We start from the raw sequence: 22,031 nt of genomic DNA, 5'->3' as shown, positions 1-22,031 counted from the left end.
TCATAGCTGGGCACCAATGGCCCACACTTTAATTCTAACTGCTCAGGAGGCTGAGATCTGAAGATTGTGGTTCAAAACCAGTCCAGAAAGGAATGTCCATCAGACCCTTCAATCAACCACCAAATTAATCTCCAGTTGATCACCAAAAAGCTACAAGTGGAGCTGTGGCTCAAGTAATAGAGCACAAAAGCTCAGGGACAGCATCCAAACCCTGAGTTCAAGTCCTAGGATCTGTACAAAAAAAGAGAAAGAAGAATAGCACTTAATATGACAACATTGATTGCCAGTAAGTGTCTGTGGCTGTAACTTTTAAGAAGGAATGACTGTCATTTCAAATACATAGAAAGTATTTCATGATACATAAAGGATATAAAGTGTGTGCTGCAGCGTTGTATCTGTCAGGTGGGGTGGGAGGGCTGTAAACTATGGCCACCGAGATCCCCTTGTTCAGGCTGAAGCCGTTGAATGGTGCCTGGCCTGAAGCAGTAGGCGGTAGGTCAGCAAGACCGTCTGACCGGACTGGGCAGGGAGTCACCTTCAGTGGAGAGGTTTCCCATTTGGTGGCATGGGCTTCTGAGCATCTGCCTCCTGAGCAGCAACCATGTTAGCAGGTGGGCCCTGTCCCACCACCGCAGCTTCCCACGTAACCTCCCACGGAAGAAGTCGAGGAGCGCCAGGCGGTGACGTTCTTACACAAGGCCCACGTCCATGTCTGTGGCCTCAGACACTGGTGTCTGTCGGGTGGCACAGAGGTGAAGGCCTGGATTTGGGTTGAAGGTCTGTCTCCAGCTCTGCTGCCTGGCCCAGCTGTTGTCCAGTGTGTCCTGATGACAAGGGTCTGACATTCCTAGATGCCAGTTCCCTGTTCTGTTTAAGGGCCTTTTCAATGTTAGTGGAATTGGGGCTTCTAGAAGATTCTGTTCATGTACATAGATGGCCACAAGGGAGTTTAACACCTTAGAAACAAACCCCTGTCCCTCTCCTTCGGCATCAAAGACTTCCTGCAGATGGTGTCAGTCAGTGAAGACGGCTGTATGACAGCCGCACACCTGGTCACGTGCTCCTGGGAGGGGCCCTGAGCACCATCACAGACCCAGCCCAGCATCCTCACTACCTCCCAGTTGGCGGAAGAAGCAGATGTGCTGGCCAGGGTCATAATTAGAAGACAGTACCTTGCAGGGGGACAGCAGCTAGAGATCATTCTAGTCGATTAAGATGTAGCACTTATTGATGATTGGATATTTAGTGCTAACAACTATCCATTTTAGTGCTGGGGATGAGCTAGATATTACAGGCACACAGCAATGCAGGTAGATGTGATTTTAAGTATATGCTTATATACTTATGTGTATGCATAGGAAGTCCCTGGAGCTAGAGGCTCACATCTGTAATCCTATTTGGGAGGCTGAGAGCTGAGGATCATGGTTTGAAGCTAGCCCAGGAAGGAAAGTCCGTAAGACTCTTACCTCCAATGAACTTCCAGAAAGTTTTGGCTGAAGTGGTAGAGCACTTGAGCAATGCTTAGGCCCCTGAGTTTAAGCCCCAGGACCAACCCCCTCCCAAAAAAGAAGAGCTTGCCAGGCTCACGCTTGTAATCCTAGCTATTCAGAAGGAGGCTAAGAGCTAAGTATTGGTGTTCAAAGCCAACCCAGGCAGGAAAGTCCAGGAAGTTTCTGCAGTTAGCCACCAAAAAAACATATGTATAGCTGTGACTCAAGTTGTAGAACACTAGCCTTGAGTAAAAAAGCTCAGGGAGGGCTGAGAATGTGGCTCAGTGGTAGAGTACTTGCCTAGCATGCATGAAGCCCTGGGTTCGATTCCTCAGCACCTGTAAACAGAAAAAAACAGAAGTGATGCTGTGGCTCAAGTGGTAGACTGCTAGCTTGAGCAAAAGAAGCTCAAGGACAGTGCCCAGGCCCTGAGTTCAAGACCCAGGACTGACCAAAAAGAAGCTAGGGATACTGCACAGGCCCTCAGTTTGAGCTCCAGGACTGGCACGCACGTGCACACACACACACACACAAAATACACTGAATGTAGTGGAGCTTGAAAAGAAAAGTGGACTATGCTTCTAATTTAGGGTGAGAAAGGTCTGCAAATGGTGGTACACGTGGAGTTTGACTCCTTGAGAGGCTGAGCTAGGTCGATGATAAGTTTGAGGTCAGTGTGGACAGTTTAGTGAGACCTTGTCCCCCCAAACATAATAAAAACAGCTGGAGGTATAGCTCAGCAGTAGAGCACTTCGCATATTTGTGAGGTCCTGATTCTGTCCTTAGCTCCTCAAAAAAGCTATAAAGACTGGAAATTATAATTTCATAGAAAGAAAAAGTTTCGTATGACTCAAGTCACCATTAACAAGGTTAAAAATGAAAACTATATTTAGGGAGAAAGTACTTTCCAGCTGGGTACAGGTCACTCACACCTGTACTCCTGCCTATTTGTGAGGCACAGGTCCAGCTTGGGCAGAAAAGTCCGTGAGTTCGGTAGATTTATTTATTTACGTATGTATGTATTTAGTTGGTCATGGGGCTTGAACTCTGGGCCTGAGCGCTGTCCCCCAGCTCTTCAGCTGTAGACCAGCGCTGAGACCAACCTGAGCCACAGCCCCACTTCCGGCTCTTTCTGATTATGTGGTGCTGAGGAATCGAACCCAGGGCCTCATGCATGAAAGGCAAGCGCTCTACCACTGAGCCACCTTCCCAGCCCCGCCACTTCTGGTTTTTGAGTAGTTAATTGGATATAAGAGTCTCACGGGACTTTTCTGCCCAGGCTGGCTTCATACCTCTATCCTCAGATCTCAGCTTCCTGAGTAGCTAGGATTACAGGTGTGAGCCACTGGCACCCAGCTTTTAAGAGTGCTTTTTAAGGAAAGATAGCTGTTTACATTTACATGTGGGGGGGGAGGGGAACAAACCCACGTGATAATCTATAAATGAAGGCTTAGATGTCTTCCAAATAGCAGAACATAGATTTGGGCTTTAAACCACTCCATTGGGTAAGACAGGGGACAGGGGATGAGCCAGTTCTACATTGAAATCCAGATATGTCTGAAAATAGGGATTAAAACAAGAGGATGTGGGGTTGCAAATGTGGCTCAGTGGTAGAGCGCTTGCCTAACATGCATAAAAAGAAAAAGCTGCAAATGGAGCTGTAGCTCAAGTGGTAGAGTGCTAGCCTTGAGCAAAGAAAGAAGCTCAGGGACAGTGCCCAGGCCCTGAGTTCAAGTCCCAGGACTGGAGGATTTTGATCTGCTGCCACTCATGAGCCTTCTTTGTTTACAGGTATGGATCCTGGCGGGAGCCAGTCAACCCCTACTATGTCAACTCTGGTTATGCCTTGGCCCCAGCTACCAGCACCAATGACAGTGAGCAGCAGAGCCTGTCCAGTGACGCCGACACCCTGTCCCTCACAGACAGCAGTGTGTAAGTCCTGCCCCTCCTGACCACTCACTTCTCTGGTCTGTGCCTATCCCGCTACATGGGCTTGGTTCCCCTAGAACGTAGCTCAAGTGCACTTGAAGCCTAGACAAGCGGCTCTGCAGGTGCCGTCATCAAAACTCAGCTGAGGCATGGGATTCTACCCCAGCACCCAAACCACAAACGATAACACAGTCTGAGCACCAAAGTGTCATCAACCACCACTGTCTGAGGCCACAGCTATCCGGAACCCTTGGGAGAGGAGAATCTGGGGCAAAGCTTAGACCGACCCCAGAGCTGCCCTGCAGGAGAGTCTGGCTTCTGTTTCCTCAGTTTTCATAGTCCGGGGCTCAGTTCGATGGTGGGTCAGCCGCTGGATGCGCCATCTCCACAGTAGGTGCAGGACAGAGAATGCAGACTTGGGAAGGCCGCTTGGTTGCACAGGCCTTTGTGAAACTGGTTGCTGTTCTGAACCGGTCCTTTTGTTGTGGTTGTTGTTGCCAGACCTGAGGCTTGAACTCAGGGCCGAGGCCCTGTCTGTGAGCTTCTTTTGCTCAAGGCTGGCACTCTACCCCTTGAGCCACAGCCCCACTTTTGGCCTTTTCTGTTTATGGGTACTGAGGAATGACCCAGGGCTTCATGCATGCTCCCAACCACTCCACCACTAAGGCGCAGTCCCAGCCCTGAATCCGTTCTCTTCATGGACGGCCCAGGGCCTGAGTTACAGCTGAGCCTTCACGTGCCCTCTGTCAGGACACGGGAGCTTGCCTTACAACGTCACCGTCGCAGGTGTGGGGTGGGCTTGCTCCTTCCTGGCCCTGTGGTGTCCCTCTTACTTGTACTGTCCTGGTCTAAGCGTGTGGGAATGGGGTTGCGGGAGGCCCACGTGCGCCTGGCCATGCACAGTCCTCCCCTGCAGGCTGTCTTGCCCCCCTCCTCGTCCCCTTGTAGATGTTTCCGGTCTGAACACTGCCCCTGGTCTTGGCAGTAATGTGAGGTCACAGCAGGCATTGCCACAAGAGCCAGAGGCTTTGCAACTGCATGCAGCCTCTCGCACATTGTACCTTCCCGTTCTTGAAGTGCCTTCAGGAGTCCTTGGCTTGTAGTTGGTTGATCCCAGGTTACATAGGTAAGGCTTGTACGGCCGGACTTTACCAAAATACCCAATAAAATGCTAGCTAGGCAGGCAAACACTCCATGGCTGTGCTTTGCTGTCCCATACGAGTCGCGTGCATGAGCACGTGCAAGCCCGCACATGTGTGGCATCCCAGGCACCTGTACATGGGTGGCACTGCACCTGAGGTATGGCCACCATGACCGACGAGTCACGTTTCACGCCCCTGGCCCTCACTTCCTGTTGGAGCTAACCCGGCCAACCCCTTCCTCTGCACAGGGATGGGGTCCCCCCGTACAGGACCCGCAAGCAGCACCGGAGGGAGGTGCAGGAGAGCGTCCAGGTCAACGGGAGGGTGCCTCTGCCTCACATCCCCGTAAGTACTGCCCCGCAGCCCCATTGCCTGTCTGTGAGTGGACTTTGGTTCCGCCGCTCAGAATTGGCCACGACCGGGGGCTGGGAAGGTGGCTCCGTGGTAGAGTGTTTGCCTCGCATGCATGGGGCCCTGGGTTCAATTCCTCCTCTAGCACCACATATACAGAAAAAGCGGGAAGTGGTGCTATGGCTCAAGTGGTAAAGCACTAGCCTTGAACTAAAGAGCTGAAAGACAGCACCCAGGCCCAGAGTTTTTGGCCACCATGGTACCCACTAGTGGGCGAGGCATAGCCGGTGATCTGGACCTGGATAATCCTGGAGTAGGAGAATGGCAGGTGATAACTGCCTGTGAAAGTTAGTCCAAAGAGCCCCAGACTACACAGCTACACATTCTTCGTGGGGCTTGAACTCGGGGTCTGGGCGCTGTCCCTCAGCTCTTTTGCTCAAGGCTAGTGCTCTACCACTTTGAGCCACTATGCCACTTCAGTTTCCTCATGGTTTAATTGGACGCTTCTGCCCAGGCTGGCTTTGAGCCGTGATCCTCAGATCTCAGCCTCCTGACAGGCATGAGCCACCAGCGCCCTGGCGGACATACCCTGTTTTGTGGCCTAGTAGTGGATGTGAGCCTGTGAACATCTTGGTGAGCCTGGGCTCAGGACTTCACTCAGGACTTCAGCAGGTCACGTGGAGTGTGACAGCAAGCTCCTCCTGTAAAGTCCTCACTGGTGATGAAGAGAGCAGTTAACGTGTTGTATTTTTGTTTTACTTTTGGCGCTGGTGCTGGCACTTGAACTCAGGGACTAGGTACTGTCCAGGAGCTCTTTGCTGGTGCTCTACCAGTTGAGCCACAGCTCTACTCTGGCTGTTTGGTGGTTCATTGGAAATAAGAGTCTCATGATCTTTCCTGCTCAGTCTGGCTTTCAACCTCAGTCCTCAGATCTCAGCTTCTTGAGTAGCTAGCATTTCAGGTACAAGCCACTGGTGCCCAGCTATCAGCATTTTTTAGTTAGAATCTTAGTGGTTTTTTTTTTATTTTTCCTGGTCCTGGGGCTTGACCTCAGGCCCTGGGCTCTGTCCCTAAGCAAGGCTAGCGCTCTACCTCTTGAGCCATAGCACCACTTCTGGCTTTTTCTGATAGTTTATTGGAGATAGAGAGTCTCACAGATTTCCTGCCTGGTCTGGATTTGAACTGCAGTCCTCAGATCTCAGCTTCCTGAGTAGCTAGGATGACCGGCGCCCAGCTCTTCCAATCATTCTTTGGCACGTATTTGGCTTAATCTTGGCACTGATGTTGTCTACTTATCAAAAATGAGTGGTGCTGTGTGTGTGTGTGTATGACTCTGAGTAATTCGGATTACGGATGTGAATAGCTGGCACCTGTTTGCTGACTGGTTTGTGTGTCTGTGTACTGGTACTGGGGCTGGAACTCAGGGTCTGGGTATTGTCCCTTCGCCTTTTCACTCTAGGCACTATATCATTTGAACTATAGCTCCACTTCTGGCTCTTAGTGGTTAATTGGAGATAAGAGCTGGCTTTGAACCACGATCCTCAGATCTCAGCCTCCTGAGTAGCTAGGATGACAGGCGTGAGCCACGGTGCCCTCTCAGAGATTTTCTTATATACCCAGTTTGGTTCCTGTAACAGTCCATGCTGACTCCCCCCACCTCCACGCCTCCCTGCCCCCACCTCTGCATCCCACATCAGCTGCAGAGGCGCCTCAGCACAAGGCATCCCTCTGTGGTTTCTGACGGGATGCAAGTCCTGAAGGTGCTGTGGGCTTGCACCGCCTCAGAACCCAAAGAGCCCGTGCTGTGCCCACGGTAGCCTTGGTGCTCTTTGGGGGTTTGGGGAGGGTTTTTTTGGTCGGTCATGGGGTTTGAACTCTGGGCCTGGGTGCTGTTCCTGTGCTCTTCAGCTCAAGGTGAGCACTCTACCACTTGAGCCATGCCAACACTTCCGATTTTCTAGTGGTTTATTGGAAATGAGAGTCTCACAGACTTTCCTGCCCGAGCTGGTTTTGAACCGTGATCCTCAGATCTCAGCCTCCTGAGTAGCTAGGATGACAGGCGTGAGCACCGGCGCCCGGCTTGTTTTTTGTTTTTGTTTTTGTTGGTTATGGGGCCTGAACTCTGGGCCTGGGCACTGTCCCTCAGCTCTTCAGATCGAGGCTAGTGCTCTACCACTGGAGCCTCAGCACCACTTCTGGCTTTTTCTGCTTCTGTGGTGCTGAGGAGTTGAACCCAGGGCTTGATGCATGTGAGGCAAGCACTCCACCACTGAGCCACCTTCCCAGCCTGCTCCTTTGTTTTTGTGAACAAGTTGGGAGTCCCTTGGTTCAGGACGCATCCGATGAGACCCTGGTGAGTCGTAACGTGTATGGATCATCTCCTTGCCTACTGAGCCCTGACCATCTCTGACTCTGTCCTGGAGACTGAATGCTTAACCCTCCAGGTTGCTAGTTGTGAGAACCTAGAAGGAAACCATCTCCTCTGGGAGAAGAGGAAGAGTGGTAGGGAAGCTGGCACCCAAGTGCGAAGGGAAGTGTCTTTCAGATGAGCCCTCCATGTTTAGTGCTCTAATAGTGCACTTGCTCCCGGTGTGGGGTGAAATCTGCTAAGAATGGCTGTCTCACTGCAGCGCACTTACCGAATGCCAAAGGAGATTCGTGTGGAGCCACAGAAATTTGCTGAAGAGCTCATCCATCGCTTAGAGGCTGTCCAGCGCACGCGGGAGGCTGAGGAGAGGCTGGAGGAGCGGCTAAAGCGTGTTAGAATGGTGAGTGGGCCGTGCACCAGGGCACGTTCCTGTGGCTAAGAAGTCTTGTGTTTAGGGTAACCTGAAGGGGGCTAGGAAGGGGGCTGAGGGGTAGAGTGCTTGCCTCGCATGCATGAGGCCCTGGGTCTGATTCCTTAGCACCACCTATGCAGAAAAAGCTGAAAGTGGCACTGTAGTTCAAGTTGTAGAGTGGGAGCCTACCACAATAGCCCAGGAATAGCACCCAGACCCTGAGTTCAAGCCCCAGGACCAGCACAAAAAGAGAAAAGAAAACTCTGACAAAATTAAAATAAACTTTGTCCAGACAAAGTAAACCTGTACAGAGCTTCCCCAGTGGCTACAGCTGACACCAGGCCCCTGTCCCCTGTGTGTCTGTCCTCCACTGCTCCCAGGAGTCTTCTGTGCTTTTTGTGGCCCAGCCACATTCTAGACCACAGTACAACTCCTGCACCTGCGTTCTGGGTGCACACAGGACCGGTTCTGACAGTGCTGCTCTGTCTCCACAGGAGGAGGAAGGCGAGGACGGAGACCTGCCCTCTGGGCCCCCCGGGGCCGGTCATAAGCTGCCTTCTGCCCCAGCCTGGCACCACTGCCCTCCCCGCTACGTGGACATGGGCTGTGCCGGGCTGCGCGACGCCCATGAGGAGAACCCTGAGAGCATCCTTGATGAGCATGTGCAGCGGGTCATGAGGACACCTGGCTGCCAGTCACCGGGGCCAGGCCACCGGTCCCCTGACAGTGGGCACACAGCTAAGCTGGCACTGCTAGGGGGCGTGGCCTCAGGGCACGGGAAGCACGTGTCCAAGTCCGGGACAAAGTTGGAGTCTGCCGGCCTGCACCACCACAGGCATGTCCACCACCACGTTCACCATGGTGTGTCCAGGCCTAAGGACCAGGCAGAGGTGGAGGCCACCCGCAGGGTCCAGAGCAGCTTCACCTGGGGCCCGGAGTCACACAGCCACGCCAAGCCCCGCAGCTACTCCGAGACCACAGCTGCCACCCCCAGTTCCGGGGACCTGGCCTTCAGGTGAGTTCTCTACGGCCCTGCCACACACACCTCCTGCCAGTACCGTGGTTATGAGAGCAGCCAGAAGGTGGGCCAGGGCATGAGGCCTTGCTCCTCTGGAAGCTTGATCTTCTGTCAAAGTCACAGGAGTCAGGAACATCCAGCAGGGCCCTGGGAGATGGAAAGTGAAGGACAGGGCCCGATCCCACTATTCCCAGCCGCTAATTCTGCCTAGAAGTTTATCTCTTAAGGGTTTGTCTCCCAGTTTTTTGTTTTTTTTTTAAATTCTGGTGTTGGGGCTTCAATTCTGGAAAGCCTGGGTGCTGTCCCTGAGCTGCTTTTTGCTCAAGGCTAGTGATCTACCACTTGAGCCACAGCACTTCTTTGGGCTTTTTCTAAGTTTATTGGAGATAGAGTCTCACGGCCTTTCCTGACTGCTTTGAACCACAGTCCTCAGATCTCAGCCTCCTGAGTACTGAGGATTATAGGCGTGAGCCACTGGCGCCCAGCTCCTCCCAATGTATGGAAGACAAAACAAACCCTAGTTGCTTTTGTTATTGTTGTTGTTTTGGTCGGTCCTGGTGTTTGAACTCTGGGCCCAGGCGCAGTCTCTGTGCTCTTCAGCTCAAGGCGAGCGCTCTACCCCTTGAGCCACTGTACCACTTCCAGTTTTCTTTAGTGGTTTATTGGAGATAAAGAGTCTCACGGACTTTCCTTCCCCCTTCCTCCGGCTGGCTTTGAACCGAGATTCTCAGATCTCAGCCTCCTGAGTAGCAAGGATGACAGGCGTGAGCCTCCGGCACCGGCTTGTTGTTGTTGTTTTGTCAGTTGTGGTGCCTGAACTCAGGGCCTGGGCACTATTCCTCAGCTCTTCAGCTTAAGACTAGCACTCTGCCACTTGAGCCACAGCGCCACTTCCGGCCTTTAGTCTACTTATGTGATGCTGAGGAATCGAACCCAGGGCCTCATGCATGTGAGGCAAGCACTCTACCACTGAGCCACCTTCCCAGCCCACCCAAGTTTTTGCATGTTCAGAGACAGTGACTTTCACAGTGGGGAGTGGGCCCTTCTGTTGGGGTGTGAGGACTCAGGAGACCAAGCCAAGGTGACCTCTAGGCCCTGCTCTTACAGCGGGAAGGCAGGCACGTCCTCCAAAAGAAGTGCCAAGAAGACAGACTCTGGGAAAAACAGCAGTTCTGAGGTGCCAGGCTCCACAGAAGATGTGGAAAAGAACCAGAAGATCATGCAGTGGATAATTGAGGGGGAGAAGGAGATCAGTAGGCACCGAAAGGCCGGCCATGGGTGAGTGTGCTGTCCAGAGCCTGCCCACTCAGGGTGGGAGAGTGGCACTAACCCCTCCCCTTCCCCCCCCCCCCCCCCCCCCCCCCCCCGGCAGAGCTGGCCACCAGAGCCAGCAGCGGAGGCCCTCATGCTTGTGCTTTTCACACTGCTCTCTCAGGAGGGTATCTCTGGCTTCTGGATCAGGTATTTCCTCCTGAGAGTCTTTTACCTGAAAGTTATATAAGCCAACCTTGGGATTGCCTCATAGCTGCTTTTCCCCTTTCCTGAGAGGCAGAGGCCACTCTGGGTGGTGTGGAGCAAGGGTCCCAGGGTCAACCCTACATAAGGCTCCTCATTTGCCTAAACCTTTGTTGTTGTTGTTGTTGGTCATGGGACTTGAACTCAGTCCTGGGTGCTCTTTGAGCTAGTGCTCTACCACTTTGAGCCACAGTTCCATTTCCTGTTTTTGAGTCAACCGGAGATAAGAATCTCAGGGACTTTCCTGCCCTTGCTGGCTTTGAACCTCAATCCTCAGATCTCAGCCTCCTGAGTAGCTAGGATTACAGCTGTGAGCCACCAGCACCCAGCTGCTGCTTTTCCCTTTTTTGAGACAGTCATAGTCTGCAGCCGAATCTGACCTGGAACTTGCTTTGTAGCCCAGGCTTGCCTTGAACTCTGTCCTTGTGCATCAGCCTCCTGATTGTTGAGATTACATAGATGTCTGTTAACAAATTGGCTTTGTTATCAGGAGTGGTCTTTCCAGATTGTTTCCCTGGAACTAGAGTTTTAGTGGCTGACAGAGGGACAGTGTTCACAGACACCCTGGTGGGGCTCTGCCTTCAGGTGGGCTGCACCTTGAGGGCCTGGGGCACCTGGGGTGATGTCATCACTGGCTCCATCACATGTTGGATGATGGGCAGAGGACATGTTTCAGAGTTTATAATGCAGGAAAGACTGAAATACTATGAGGGAAGGCCAAGGAAGTAGACTTGTTTTTCCATGATTTTTGTTTCCTGCCAGTTTTCTTAAGTTTTTGGGGTTTTTTTTTGGTCAGTCATGGGGCTTGAACTCTGGGCCTGGGCGCTGTCCCTCATCTCTTCAGCTCAAGGCGGGCGCACTCTACCACTTGAGCCACAGCGCCACTTCCAGCTTTTTTCTTTATGTGGTGCTGGGGAATCGAACCCAGGGCCTCATGCATGCAAGGCAAGCGCTCTACCACTGAGCCACCTCCCCAGCCCCAGTACATATTTCTTTAGCCAAACAAAAATACTTAAGAGAAGCTCCGGTGGCTCACAGGAAAATCTGTGAGACTCATCTCCAGTTAACCACTAAAAAGCCAGAAGTGGAGCTGTGGCCAAGTGATAGTACTAGCCTCAGTCCTTGAGCTCAAGTCCCAGAACTGGTACCAAAAAAGAGAGGAAGAGACATGTACATGAGGTCTGAGGAGGCTGATAGGCCTTCTGTGGTCAGATCCAGATGTCTGTGGTTATCAGTGCCTTGTTCTTACTTCTGAAGGTCTTCTGGGACCAGGAAGCAGCAGGCCCATGAGAGCTCCAGGCCCTTGTCCATTGAACGACCCGGGGCCGTGCACCCCTGGGTGAGTGCTCAACTGCGGAACTCCGTTCAGCCCTCTCACCTCTTCATTCAAGACCCCACAATGCCCCCCAACCCAGCCCCCAACCCCCTGACACAGCTGGAGGAGGCCCGCAGGCGTCTAGAGGAGGAGGAGAAGAGATCCAGCAAGCTGCCCTCCAAGCAGAGGTGGGTTGAAGCAGGAGGTTACCTTAGAGGTGGCCCCAAGGCCTGCGATCCACAAGGTTGGCTCCTCTTCCATCTAGAGCCACTGAGAAGCCCTACTGGGAAATAGTGGGGGTGGGAGGTCGACAGAGCATGTCCTCAGCTCATGCCAGGGAGCCCTGTGGTCCCCAGTTTGCCGGGGAAGGGACAGGCAGGCACACAGTCAGGTGGCCAACAGCTGCTGGGCAGCCGGGGCTTGTGGCTTCTTGTCCTCCGTGGGGGATAGCCACACGCGGCACAGCCACAAGAGGGCGCGTGGCGGCGTAGCGCAGCCTCTCCTTCCTTCCTTCAGGGTATCAGTGGTTGGACTCATCGCACTGTAGCTCAGCAAAACCTGTTCTGTCCTCAAGAGGAAATTGTGTCGCCCAGGCCACCGGCACCGGGAGACTCCTCTTTTGGGTGGCAGAGTATTTTGTCCAGGCAAGACTATGGTTTTGAGGCTGTTCTACTGGACTTTGTAGTCCACCAGAATTCTCAACTGTTCCTTCAGAAGTTGCTGGCTTCTCTTATCAGCCTGGTCTTATGTGGCATGGTCCTGGGTCCAAACTCGTTTCTCCAAGTTGCTTCTTACGTAGCTGTGCAACCCTGGTCTGCATTAGTGTCCGCCTGTCCATTCCCTCAGGAAGTGTGCTTGTGTCTCTGGTCTGGATTGGTGTAAGTATGCTTGTGTCCCTTGGTCCTCAGTGGTCCTCATGACTTACATAGGCTCTGAGTCTGTAGCAGCTCTGGGGCCAGAACAAGTCACAGCGATCTCAACCCGAAGGCCAGGCCACCTGTGCTCTGTGCAGGAAATGCCTCCCTTCCCCCGGCTGAGATGGGCACGTGTCTGGGGCCCGTGACCTGGCAGGGTTGCACCCCATGTGATGGACATTGCTATGATTTTCTCCCTTTGGCCAGGGATACCAGCTGAGCTACAAGAGCCACTAAGCCCAAGTCTGGGGGCCTGGGCTCCTGCAGGGTTTCAGCTAGTGCCTCCAGCCTCTCAGTTACTGGTTTGTCTTGTCTGAGGTCAGAAGCTTTTATGAGTAGCTACAGGCTCCTGGGATGGCCCCAGGCAGGTCACAGTAGACACTGTTCAGTGTCCCTGAGTAACACATGCAGGTGTGGAATCTGTACAGACAGGCCTCAGTCACGATAACAGGCCCTGATGTCCACATAGAGCACTGCCATCATCCATCGCTGGGTCCACACTGGCCTTCAGAAGTTGATACCCTGGAACCCCATAGGAAGAGCCTCCCCAGGGCGTGGTTGCAGACGGGTCTCTCCAGGAGGCTCTGCAGTGCGGAGATGTCAGCAGGGGACAGAAAGGCAGCTCCTGGCCCCCAGGTCAGCAGTTCTCCTCAGTGTGTTCCAGGGATCACAGAGAGTAAATGTAGGTGCCCTGACCTGGGTGGTGACGTGCTCCGTGGCCGGGCCCTGACCTGGGTGACGAGGTGCTCCTCTGACCTGGGTGGTGACGTGCTCCGTGGCCGGGCCCTGACCGGGGTGATGAGGTGCTCCGTGGCCAGGCCCTGACCTGGGTGGTGACGTGCTCCGTGGCAGGGCCCTGACCTGGGTGGTGACGTGCTCCGTGGCAGGGCCCTGACCGGGGTGATGAGGTGCTCCGTGGCCAGGCCCTGACCTGGGTGATGACGTGCTCCGTGGCAGGGCCCTGACCTGGGTGGTGACGTGCTCCATGGCCGGGCCCTGACCTGGGTGGTGACGTGCTCCGTGGCAGGGCCCTGACCTGGGTGGTGACGTGCTCTGTGGCAGGGCCCTGACCTGGGTGGTGACGTGCTCCGTGGCAGGGCCCTGACCTGGGTGGTGACGTGCTCCGTGGCAGGGCCCTGACCTGGGTGATGAGGTGCTCCGTGGCCGGGCCCTGACCTGGGTGGTGACATGCTTCGTGGCAGGGCCCTGACCTGGGTGGTAACGTGCTCTGTGGCAGGGGCCTGACCTGGGTAATGAGGTGCTCCGTGGCCGGGCCCTGACCTGGGTGGTGACGTGCTCCGTGGCAGGGCCCTGACCTGGGTGGTGACGTGCTCCGTGGCAGGGCCCTGACCTGGGTGGTGGCAGGGCCCTGACCTGGGTGGTGACGTGCTCCGTGGCAGGGCCCTGACCTGGGTGATGACGTGCTCCGTGGCAGGGCCCTGACCTGGGTGGTGACGTGCTCCGTGGCCGGGCCCTGACCTGGGTGGTGACATGCTCCGTGGCAGGGCCCTGACCTGGGTGGTGACGTGCTCTGTGGCAGGGGCCTGACCTGGGTAATGAGGTGCTCCGTGGCCGGGCCCTGACCTGGGTGATGAGGTGCTCCGTGGCCGGGCCCTGACCTGGGTGGTGACGTGCTCCGTGGCAGGGCCCTGACCTGGGTGGTGGCAGGGCCCTGACCTGGGTGGTGACGTGCTCCGTGGCAGGGCCCTGACCTGGGTGATGACGTGCTCCGTGGCCGGGCCCTGACCTGGGTGATGAGGTGCTCCGTGGCCAGGCCCTGACCTGGGTGGTGACGTGCTCCGTGGCAGGGCCCTGACCTGGGTGGTGACGTGCTCCGTGGCAGGGCCCTGACCTGGGTGGTGACGTGCTCCGTGGCCAGGCCCCGACCTGGGTGGTGACGTGCTCCGTGGCAGGGCCCTGACCTGGGTGGTGACGTGCTCCGTGGCAGGGCCCTGACCTGGGTGGTGACGTGCTCCGTGGCAGGGCCCTGACCTGGGTGATGACGTGCTCCGTGGCCGGGCCCTGACCTGGGTGGTGACGTGCTCTGTGGCAGGGGCCTGACCTGGGTAATGAGGTGCTCCGTGGCCGGGCCCTGACCTGGGTGGTGACGTGCTCCGTGGCAGGGGCCTGACCTGGGTGGTGACGTGCTCCATGGCCGGGCCCTGACCTGGGTGGTGACGTGCTCCGTGGCCGGGCCCTGACCCTGGGTGGTGAGGTGCTCCGTGGCTGGGCCCTGACCTGGGTGATGAGGTGCTCCGTGGCCGGGCCCTGACCTGGGTGGTGAGGTACTCCGTGGCCGGGCCCTGACCTGGGTGGTGAGGTACTCCGTGGCAGGGCCCTGACCTGGGTGGTGAGGTGCTCCGTGGCAGGGCCCTGACCTGTGTGGTGAGGTGCTCCGTGGCAGGGGCCTGACCTGGGTGGTGAGGTGCTCCGTGGCTGGGCCCTGACCTGGGTGATGAGGTGCTCCGTGGCCGGGCCCTGACCTGGGTGATGAGGTGCTCCGTGGCCGGGCCCTGACCTGGGTGGTGAGGTGCTCCGTGGCAGGGGCCTGACCTGGGTGATGACGTGCTCTGTGGCAGGGCCCTGACCTGGGTGGTGAGGTGCTCCGTGGCAGGGCCCTGACCTGGGTGGTGAGGTGCTCCGTGGCAGGGCCCTGACCTGGGTGATGACGTGCTCTGTGGCAGGGCCCTGACCTGGGTGATGAGGTGCTCCGTGGCAGGGCCCTGACCTGGGTGATGAGGTGCTCCGTGTCTCTTACTTCCCACCAGCGGCAGCTCCAGTGGGCGGGCTCTTTTGCTGCTGCTCTCCTTGTCCGCTGCCCAGTGTCCAGCAGTGCTGGCTACGGCCTCCTCCCACTGACGTGGGTTGTTCCCTAGGTATGTGCAGGCGGTCATGCAGCGGGGACGCGCCTGTGTCAGGCCAGTGTGCACGCCGGTGCTGAGCGTGGTGCCAGCCGTGTCGGACTTGGAGCTCTCCGAGACAGAGTACGTGTGACCCAGGGTCCTCCCGGTCCCACCACCCGGCCTGTGTCTGTAGAAGCCCCGAGGCTGGGGAAGGCCTCTCCATCAGGAGAGGTGGTGACCAACTGACCCTAGGCCTGTCCTTCATCTGTCCTCTGCCCTAAGTGCTTCCTAGCCATCCTAGACTTACAGGTCCACAAACCTGCCGTGGTACATTGCTCTTCTTTTTTATTTTATTTAGTCAGTCTTTAGGTGGTTAATTGAAGATAAGGGTCTCACGGATTTTCCTGACTTGGAAATGATCCTCAGATCTCAGCCTCCTGAGTAGAATTACAGGTGTGAGCCACCAGCGCCTGGCCTTAATTTGTTTAATAAGTAGCTGTACAAAGGAGTTTCAGTTCCACAGGTCAGGTTATGAGCACAGTGCGTCTTGATCAGTACCCCCCTTCACTGTTCTCCCCCATCTTCCCCTGATTAATGCCTCTCTTCAGGCACAGTCCTCTTGACGTGGTGCCAGTAGCTTGAGATGCACTGATCTGTCGTGAGGTCTGCCTGCCGCCGCTGTGGCCCCATGTGGGCAGTGTGGTCATTGCTGACCGTTCCCTTCCTGAGCTTCTGCTCGAAGGAGGATTGGATGCCCTGGGGCCTTAGGCTTTGTGAGGCTCACCCAGCCCCGAGTCTATAAGCTCTGACCATGAGCCAGCAGCACACTGTGTGCTCTCTCGTGGCCCCAGTCTGCTGAAGAAATAGCTTCCAGATTGGTGCTGCTCTTGTGGCCTCCGTGATCCTCCAAGGGATGGTCCAAGCAAGCCGGTGCCTGGGAGCCTAGCGTGTGAAGTGGACAGTCGTGTGCCGGGGCAGCTTCCTCCATCTAGACTCAAGAGGGTGCCCAGAGGCTGGACCCATGTAAGCCTAGGGTAGTTCCAGGGTCATGGGAAGAGCAGAAGAGACACTGCCCGTCACCTAACTCAGAGCCACGCTGCACTTTAGGCTGAACCCCAAGTTCTAGCTCCATGCCCATGCTAGAGACCCAGCTAGCCTGTGGACTGAATTTGTAGATCTATGCACAACCCCATTGTCCAGTCCCTACCCTTCCGATGTTTGAAAGCATTGGGAGGTTAGACTTTACGAGAGTGCAGACAGTTGGACTACTAGAGTGGTGGGCCCGGTGTCTGGCGCGGCCACGTGAGCAGCCAGCTCCCTGGGGGGTGCTGAGGGGTGTGCTGCTCATCAGCGAGACCTAAGACTCCACCAGGGGCATCAGGCTGGCTTCCCAGCGAGCATCCCGTGGCACTGGGCACCAGATTGGTAACTGGCCTTCAGAGACACAGTGTGAGTGGCGGGGCCTTGGACACCGTGTTCCTCAGTAGAGCTCACTCTGGCGCTGCCCTGTCCTCTGTCGCAGCTGGGGTCTGGGAAAGTGCCCTTTACCTTGACCGTAGCCCGTGTTTACCACTGTCTGCCATAGGGTGAAATCACAGAGGAAGGCAGGCGGCGGCAGTGCCCAGCCCTGTGACAGCATCGTTGTGGCCTACTACTTCTGCGGTGAGCCCATCCCCTACCGGACCCTCGTGAGGGGCCGTGCCGTCACCCTCGGCCAGTTCAAGGAGCTGCTGACCAAGAAGGGGAGCTACAGGTGAGAGGAGGGGCCGCCACCAGTCCCACCCACCTCTTAACCCACTTCTCCCCACCCAGCTGTTGCCTGCCGCTCCAGGCCGGCTGGGCATGTGGGAGAGAGGCTTCCTTAGAACCCAGGCCCTGCAGGCCCCAAGCCTTCAGGTGGCTTGGGCTCCATTTCAGAGCTAAGGAAATAGACCCAAAAGGGTCGATAACCTGCATGTGCTGACTTCATCTCGGCTGGCCGTGCCCTGCCGTGGTTCCCTGCTGGCAGAGTCAGGTGCTCTACCTGACTCCTCCCCCACGCGTGATAGGCCCGGGACTCCTGGAGCACTGTGGGAAAGCAGGAGGTGCCCTGCGATTCTGCAGAGGCTGCTGAACTGGGCCAGAGCTCATTTGGGGTGGTTTCTTCTGTGAAAAGCATGACCATGAGCGTGGCCTCGGTCTTCTGCTGCTTGCTGGAAGGAAGCTGAGGTGGACAGGGCCCCTCGGAAGCCCAAGGCGGCCCCACACACCCCGCGGGGTGTGCAGCCTTGCCAGCAGACTAGGAGCTCGAGCCCCAAGGCGGGCCTGGCGTTATCTCCCGTGTGGTCACTGCACCAACGGGGACAGAACCTTGCCCTGAGAGCGCGCGCGTGCGCACACACACACACACTCCTCTGAGTGGCTCCCTCACCACTTGCCATGTTCTGTCCCTAGATACTATTTCAAGAAAGTGAGTGACGAGTTTGACTGTGGGGTGGTGTTTGAGGAGGTGCGGGAAGATGAAGCCATCCTGCCCATCTTTGAGGAGAAGATCATTGGCAAGGTGGAGAAGGTGGACTGAGCAGCAGCTGCAGACACAGACACACCACCACTGTGCATCACACTCAGAGCCATGTGACCGTCTCGCACTCAGGAGCTTGTGTGTGGGGACAGCGCGGGGTCGTGTCCGGGGAAGGTGTACCACCCACACCCTGCTCCTCCGGGGTGGGTGGGCCAGGGTCCCTCTGGGCTTCTCTGGCCATTGACGAGGGCTCACCCCCATAGCAATACTATAGCTTCCTCCCCAGCAGGGCAGCCACCCCAGTGACCCCCGGCAGCCCCGTGCTGCTGAGCCCAAGGCCCACCCACGGATGCCTCTCGCTTTGGCCCGCGTGCCAGGTCCACCTCTCCCTCTGGGACACTGACAGACCTGACGGGTCCGGGCCTGTAAGTTGTACACGTCACTGAGTGCCTTCAACACAGCTGTACCCTGCCTGCCACTGTGTGAATCCGGCGGTAGGTGCCATAGGCCCTCCTCTGCCTACCGCCAGCCACTGGCTGGCCAGGTCAGCCTGGCCCCTCCTCTGTAAGGGCCCGTGTAAATAGTGTACATTTCTCAGGCCAGGGCCGGCAGGGGCGGCCTCAAGCCCGTTTTTCATGCAATGACTTGTACAATTATCTTTTCAAAGGTACTTGGATAATTATGAAATAAAAGTCTTTGAACCTCCCTTGGCTGTGCGGTGTGCCTGTCTGCAGTTGCCAGGGCTTGGCTGTCGGGGGCATTGCCCTGATCCAGTCCAGTGGTGAAGAAGGCCATCCTGGCCTCCCACGGGCGGAGCACAGGGTCTGAACTTCACCTCAGGCTCAGGAGCAAAGAGCCCACAGTCAGCCTGAAGGGCCCCACAGGCTGAGGTAGGGCCTAGGCAGGGTCCAGGACCAGCCACAGAAACCAGCAGCCGGCCTCGCTCAGGAAACACACAAAAGAGTGTGGGACTAAGTTTTTATTCACAGCACACAGCTCCCTCTGGCACCAGAGAGGCCGACTGCTCCCCGGGCCTGGCCAGTATGGGAGGGCTTGGCTACAGCTCTTCCTTGGACCCCATGGTAGAGTTGGTCAGTAGCTCCTAGACAGGATGGCAGATGTCCCGCTCAGGGCCCTGCCCCCAGCCCTGCCCCGCCAGGAGCCCATCCAGAGGCTGGGGACCTAGGATGCAGTACCCACCGGGAGGGGGGCCGTGGGCTCCTCCGTGGGCGCCTCCTCAGGCAGCTCACCCCCTCTGTCCAGGAACTTGGAAAAGGTCTCCAGGTCCCTGGCACTTGTATATTCAATTACCTGTGGGGGGGCGGGGGGACAGGAGAGCGTGAGGTCCTGTCCCATCCTCCCAGGCCATGCTGGAAAGGCCCCAGAGGAGTGGCCGCCACCCAGCCCACACCCACCTTCTGGCCTGGCCCTGCAGGAAAGAACTTGAGCGTAGGGAAGCCGTGCACGGTGAAGGCCTCCAGCTCGTTGGCTGTGGCATCCAGCTCCGCAATGACGACGTCTTCACGGTCCTTGTACTTCTCAGCCAGTGCCTCCCAGGCTGGGGCCATTTCCCTGCAGTGGCTGCACCATGGGGCATCTGGGGAAGCGTCAGGGCTGGGCCGGCTGGTCCCTCCCTGCCCTTCCCCTCCCCACCCCACCCCACCTCTGCCTGCCACCTTCAGCACTCACAGAACTTGACAAACACGTTCTTGGTTTCATCAAAAGCCACCTGCTCAAAATTCTTGCCCACCAGGGTCTTGACGGGCCGCTGGTCCCAATCGGGAGGTATCTCCTGGCTCAGGAGGTATGGCTAGGGGAGCAACAGGCTTTGCTGAGGGTCCTCAGCATCAGGCCAGCCCCCCCCCCCAGCCTGTCCCCACCCTGGGCCCACACACCTTGATTTCACCATGGAGGACGGCGTGGCAGAAGGCAGCCACGGAAGCCGAGGTGATGGGCTCCCCGCCTGCCCACGAATACTTCTTGGTAGTCTCTACATTGACCAAGCGCAGAGTGGGGGCCGCCTCAGCCTGGAGGCCGAAGTACTGCAGCACGTGGTCATTGTCTGCGGACACGTCCACCACCACGAAGAGCACCTGCGGCGGGAACCCAGGCTGGCGCTCTGCCGCTCAGCCCCCTCCCCCCACCCCCCAGCGCCACGGTACCTGCCCCCGGAAGCCGGCAGCCGCCTCCCCAAAGCCTGCCAGGAGCTCCCGGTGCGGAGCCAGCGTCTGGTTCACAAACAGCAGCAGATGGTTGAGGATCCTGGCAGCGAAGATCTTGGGAGACGTCTGCAGGAGTGGGGGCTCGTGACTTCGCAGGCCGCCTCCCTGCCCCCACCCCCTGGCACGCAGGTACCCGCAGCCTCACCTGGCGGTTGAACTCTGTGACCAGGCGCATGCTGTGTGTGACCAGGAAGCGGGACAGGTCCCCCACGTCCAGGCCAAGCTCCTCGTCTACCGGGAAGTCAGCCCTTCCCTCGTCGAACTGGACGCCAGGGGTGTCAGCAGGAGCCACAGCTCTGGCCCCACCCCCACCTTGCTCCCCACCCACCTTCTTGAAGAGGACCACAGTGTCCTTGGTGAGGCCAAACGTCTCAAAAAGCTTCGGCTGGTCTGTGAGGCCGAAGGTCATGTCCAGGGCATCCCGGGCCAGGGCCAAGAAGGTGGACACATCGTCGTCCTGCAGGTCCTGAGGGCCGGCCCGTGAGGCTGGCAGGCCTCCACACCTGCTCCCACACGGGGCCCCCCGCCCAGCTTACCTGGAAAAAGCCGATCACAACCACATCCCGGGCATCCCTCAGTGCTTGGGCACCCTCTGCGTCCTCCAGGAGAGTGGCGCTGGGCCCCACCCGGCGCCTCAGCCACTCGGCCATGCTCTCAGCCTCTCTGGGCCCTGTGGGGAGTCCCACGGTCCAGCGCCAGCCCCTGCCCCCGCCCCCACCCCCGCCTGCCCCTGCCCCATGCTTGTCCCACACCTGTGTACTCCTCAGGGTGCGTGCGGTTCCCATCATGGAAGAATTTGAGCGTTGGGTACTCCGTCACGCCAAACTCCTTGGTTAGTTCCGGCTCTGCAGGCCCATCCACCTTGGCCAATGTGGCTGGGGCTGACTCGGCTGCCAGCAGAGCAGCTGCCCTGCTGTACTCGGGGGCCAGTGCCTGGCAGTGACCACACCACGGAGCGTCTGGGGAACGAGGCCAGGAGCTCACCAGGCCTCCCAGGTCCCACCACGCCAGGTCCCTCCTTCCACATCCAGTGGGAGAAAGGGTGTTCTCTTCATACCCTCCTCCTAGTCCTCCACCAGAGCCACACAGAAGAGGTTCTCAAACATCCCAGGCTGGCCAGGTGCTGGTGGCTCATGCCTGTCATGTTAGCTACTCAGGAAGGTGAGATCTGAGGATTGCTGCCCAAAGCCAGCCTGAGCAGCAAAGTTCCTCCTGAGACTCTTATCTCCAATGAACCACTCAAGAACTGGAAGTGGAGCTGTGGCTTAAAGTGGTAGAGCACTAGCCTTGAGCAAAAGAGCTCAGGGACAGCACCCAGGCCCTGAGTTCAAATCCCATGACTGACAAAAAAATAATACAGAAAAAAAAAATCCCAGGATCACAGTAAGGTTTGGGAGATTTGACAAGAGCCTCATTCCAGGGTTCCAGAGGACATGTGGCTGAGGCTCACGGTGGCTTTAAAGAGCCACAGAAGTGCATGCCACAGCGACCACAGCCTGTACCCTGAAGGACATGTCACTAGCCACCTGGAGAAGTGTCTCTGAGGTGGGACATCGGTGTCCAGCCGTAGCTAGCAGGGCCAGGGTGTGGGTTATGCATTATCACCATCTGTGTCCACTCAGACTGAAGCAACCCCTGACTCCCGGCCTCAACGCCAGGCCGGCCCGTCCAGGACCCTCCCGGGAAGCCTCGGGTCAAGAGGACACGGATTGCAAGGACAGTCCCGGGGTCCAGGCTGCAGGAGTTTGAGCCTTCCGGCCCTCAAACCTGTGGCCCAAGCACTTACAGAATTCCACCAGGAGGGCCGGGTGCTCCCGCAGGGCCACACTCAGGGTGTGGTGGCTCAGAACCAAGACCCCATCCTCCTTGGGAATGTCCTCCTCAGGGAGACCCCTGGAGAGGTGGGGGACCGAGGCCCCCAGCAGGAGCAGCAGCAGCAGCACGGGCAGGCACTGAGTGTCCATGGCAGTGCTGGGCCCCTGAAGGCTAGAGTAGATAAGGAGACTGGGGAC

The 22,031-nt window shown here is 57.1% G+C and overlaps 2 protein-coding genes and 1 non-coding gene across 6 annotated transcripts in view; 1 reads left to right on the top strand and 2 right to left on the bottom strand.

Moving 5' to 3' along the window:
• Positions 1-18,503, top strand: part of Axin1 (axin 1) — a 36,248-nt gene extending 17,745 nt beyond the window's left edge. For 3 of the 4 annotated variants that reach the window (XM_042668642.1, XM_042668641.1, XM_042668643.1), the window contains exons 3-11: positions 3,282-3,422; positions 4,810-4,906; positions 7,543-7,680; positions 8,187-8,707; positions 9,818-9,988; positions 11,483-11,728; positions 15,331-15,438; positions 16,883-17,050; positions 17,731-18,503. In XM_042668642.1, coding sequence (XP_042524576.1) covers positions 3,282-3,422; positions 4,810-4,906; positions 7,543-7,680; positions 8,187-8,707; positions 9,818-9,988; positions 11,483-11,728; positions 15,331-15,438; positions 16,883-17,050; positions 17,731-17,857 — 1,717 coding nt within the window. In that variant the 3' untranslated portion in view covers positions 17,858-18,503. The remainder of the gene's footprint in view (positions 1-3,281; positions 3,423-4,809; positions 4,907-7,542; positions 7,681-8,186; positions 8,708-9,817; positions 9,989-11,482; positions 11,729-15,330; positions 15,439-16,882; positions 17,051-17,730) is intronic. The other variant, XM_042668644.1, reaches the window with a different exon arrangement.
• Positions 11,131-11,199, bottom strand: Trnaa-ugc. Its single transcript has one exon. It is a non-coding gene; the product is annotated as a tRNA-Ala (tRNA).
• Positions 18,504-18,761: 258 nt separating the features above from the next.
• Positions 18,762-21,983, bottom strand: Pdia2 (protein disulfide isomerase family A member 2). The gene is made up of 11 exons (XM_042668645.1): positions 21,806-21,983; positions 20,772-20,978; positions 20,556-20,689; positions 20,348-20,485; positions 20,165-20,281; positions 19,960-20,085; positions 19,693-19,890; positions 19,487-19,607; positions 19,213-19,394; positions 18,998-19,108; positions 18,762-18,899 (listed from the first exon to the last, which is right to left on the bottom strand). The coding sequence occupies exons 1-11, from the start codon at positions 21,981-21,983 to the stop codon at positions 18,855-18,857; spliced, it is 1,557 nt and encodes a 518-aa protein (XP_042524579.1). The 3' UTR covers positions 18,762-18,854.
• Positions 21,984-22,031: the final 48 nt, after the last annotated feature.

This window comes from Dipodomys spectabilis, unplaced genomic scaffold, assembly GCF_019054845.1.
Source record: "Dipodomys spectabilis isolate Male_0828 unplaced genomic scaffold, ASM1905484v1 ptg000461l, whole genome shotgun sequence".
NCBI lineage: Eukaryota > Metazoa > Chordata > Mammalia > Rodentia > Heteromyidae > Dipodomys > Dipodomys spectabilis.
The sequence above is the reverse complement of the archived record's forward strand: the minus strand, read 5'-3'. Positions and strand labels throughout refer to the sequence as shown.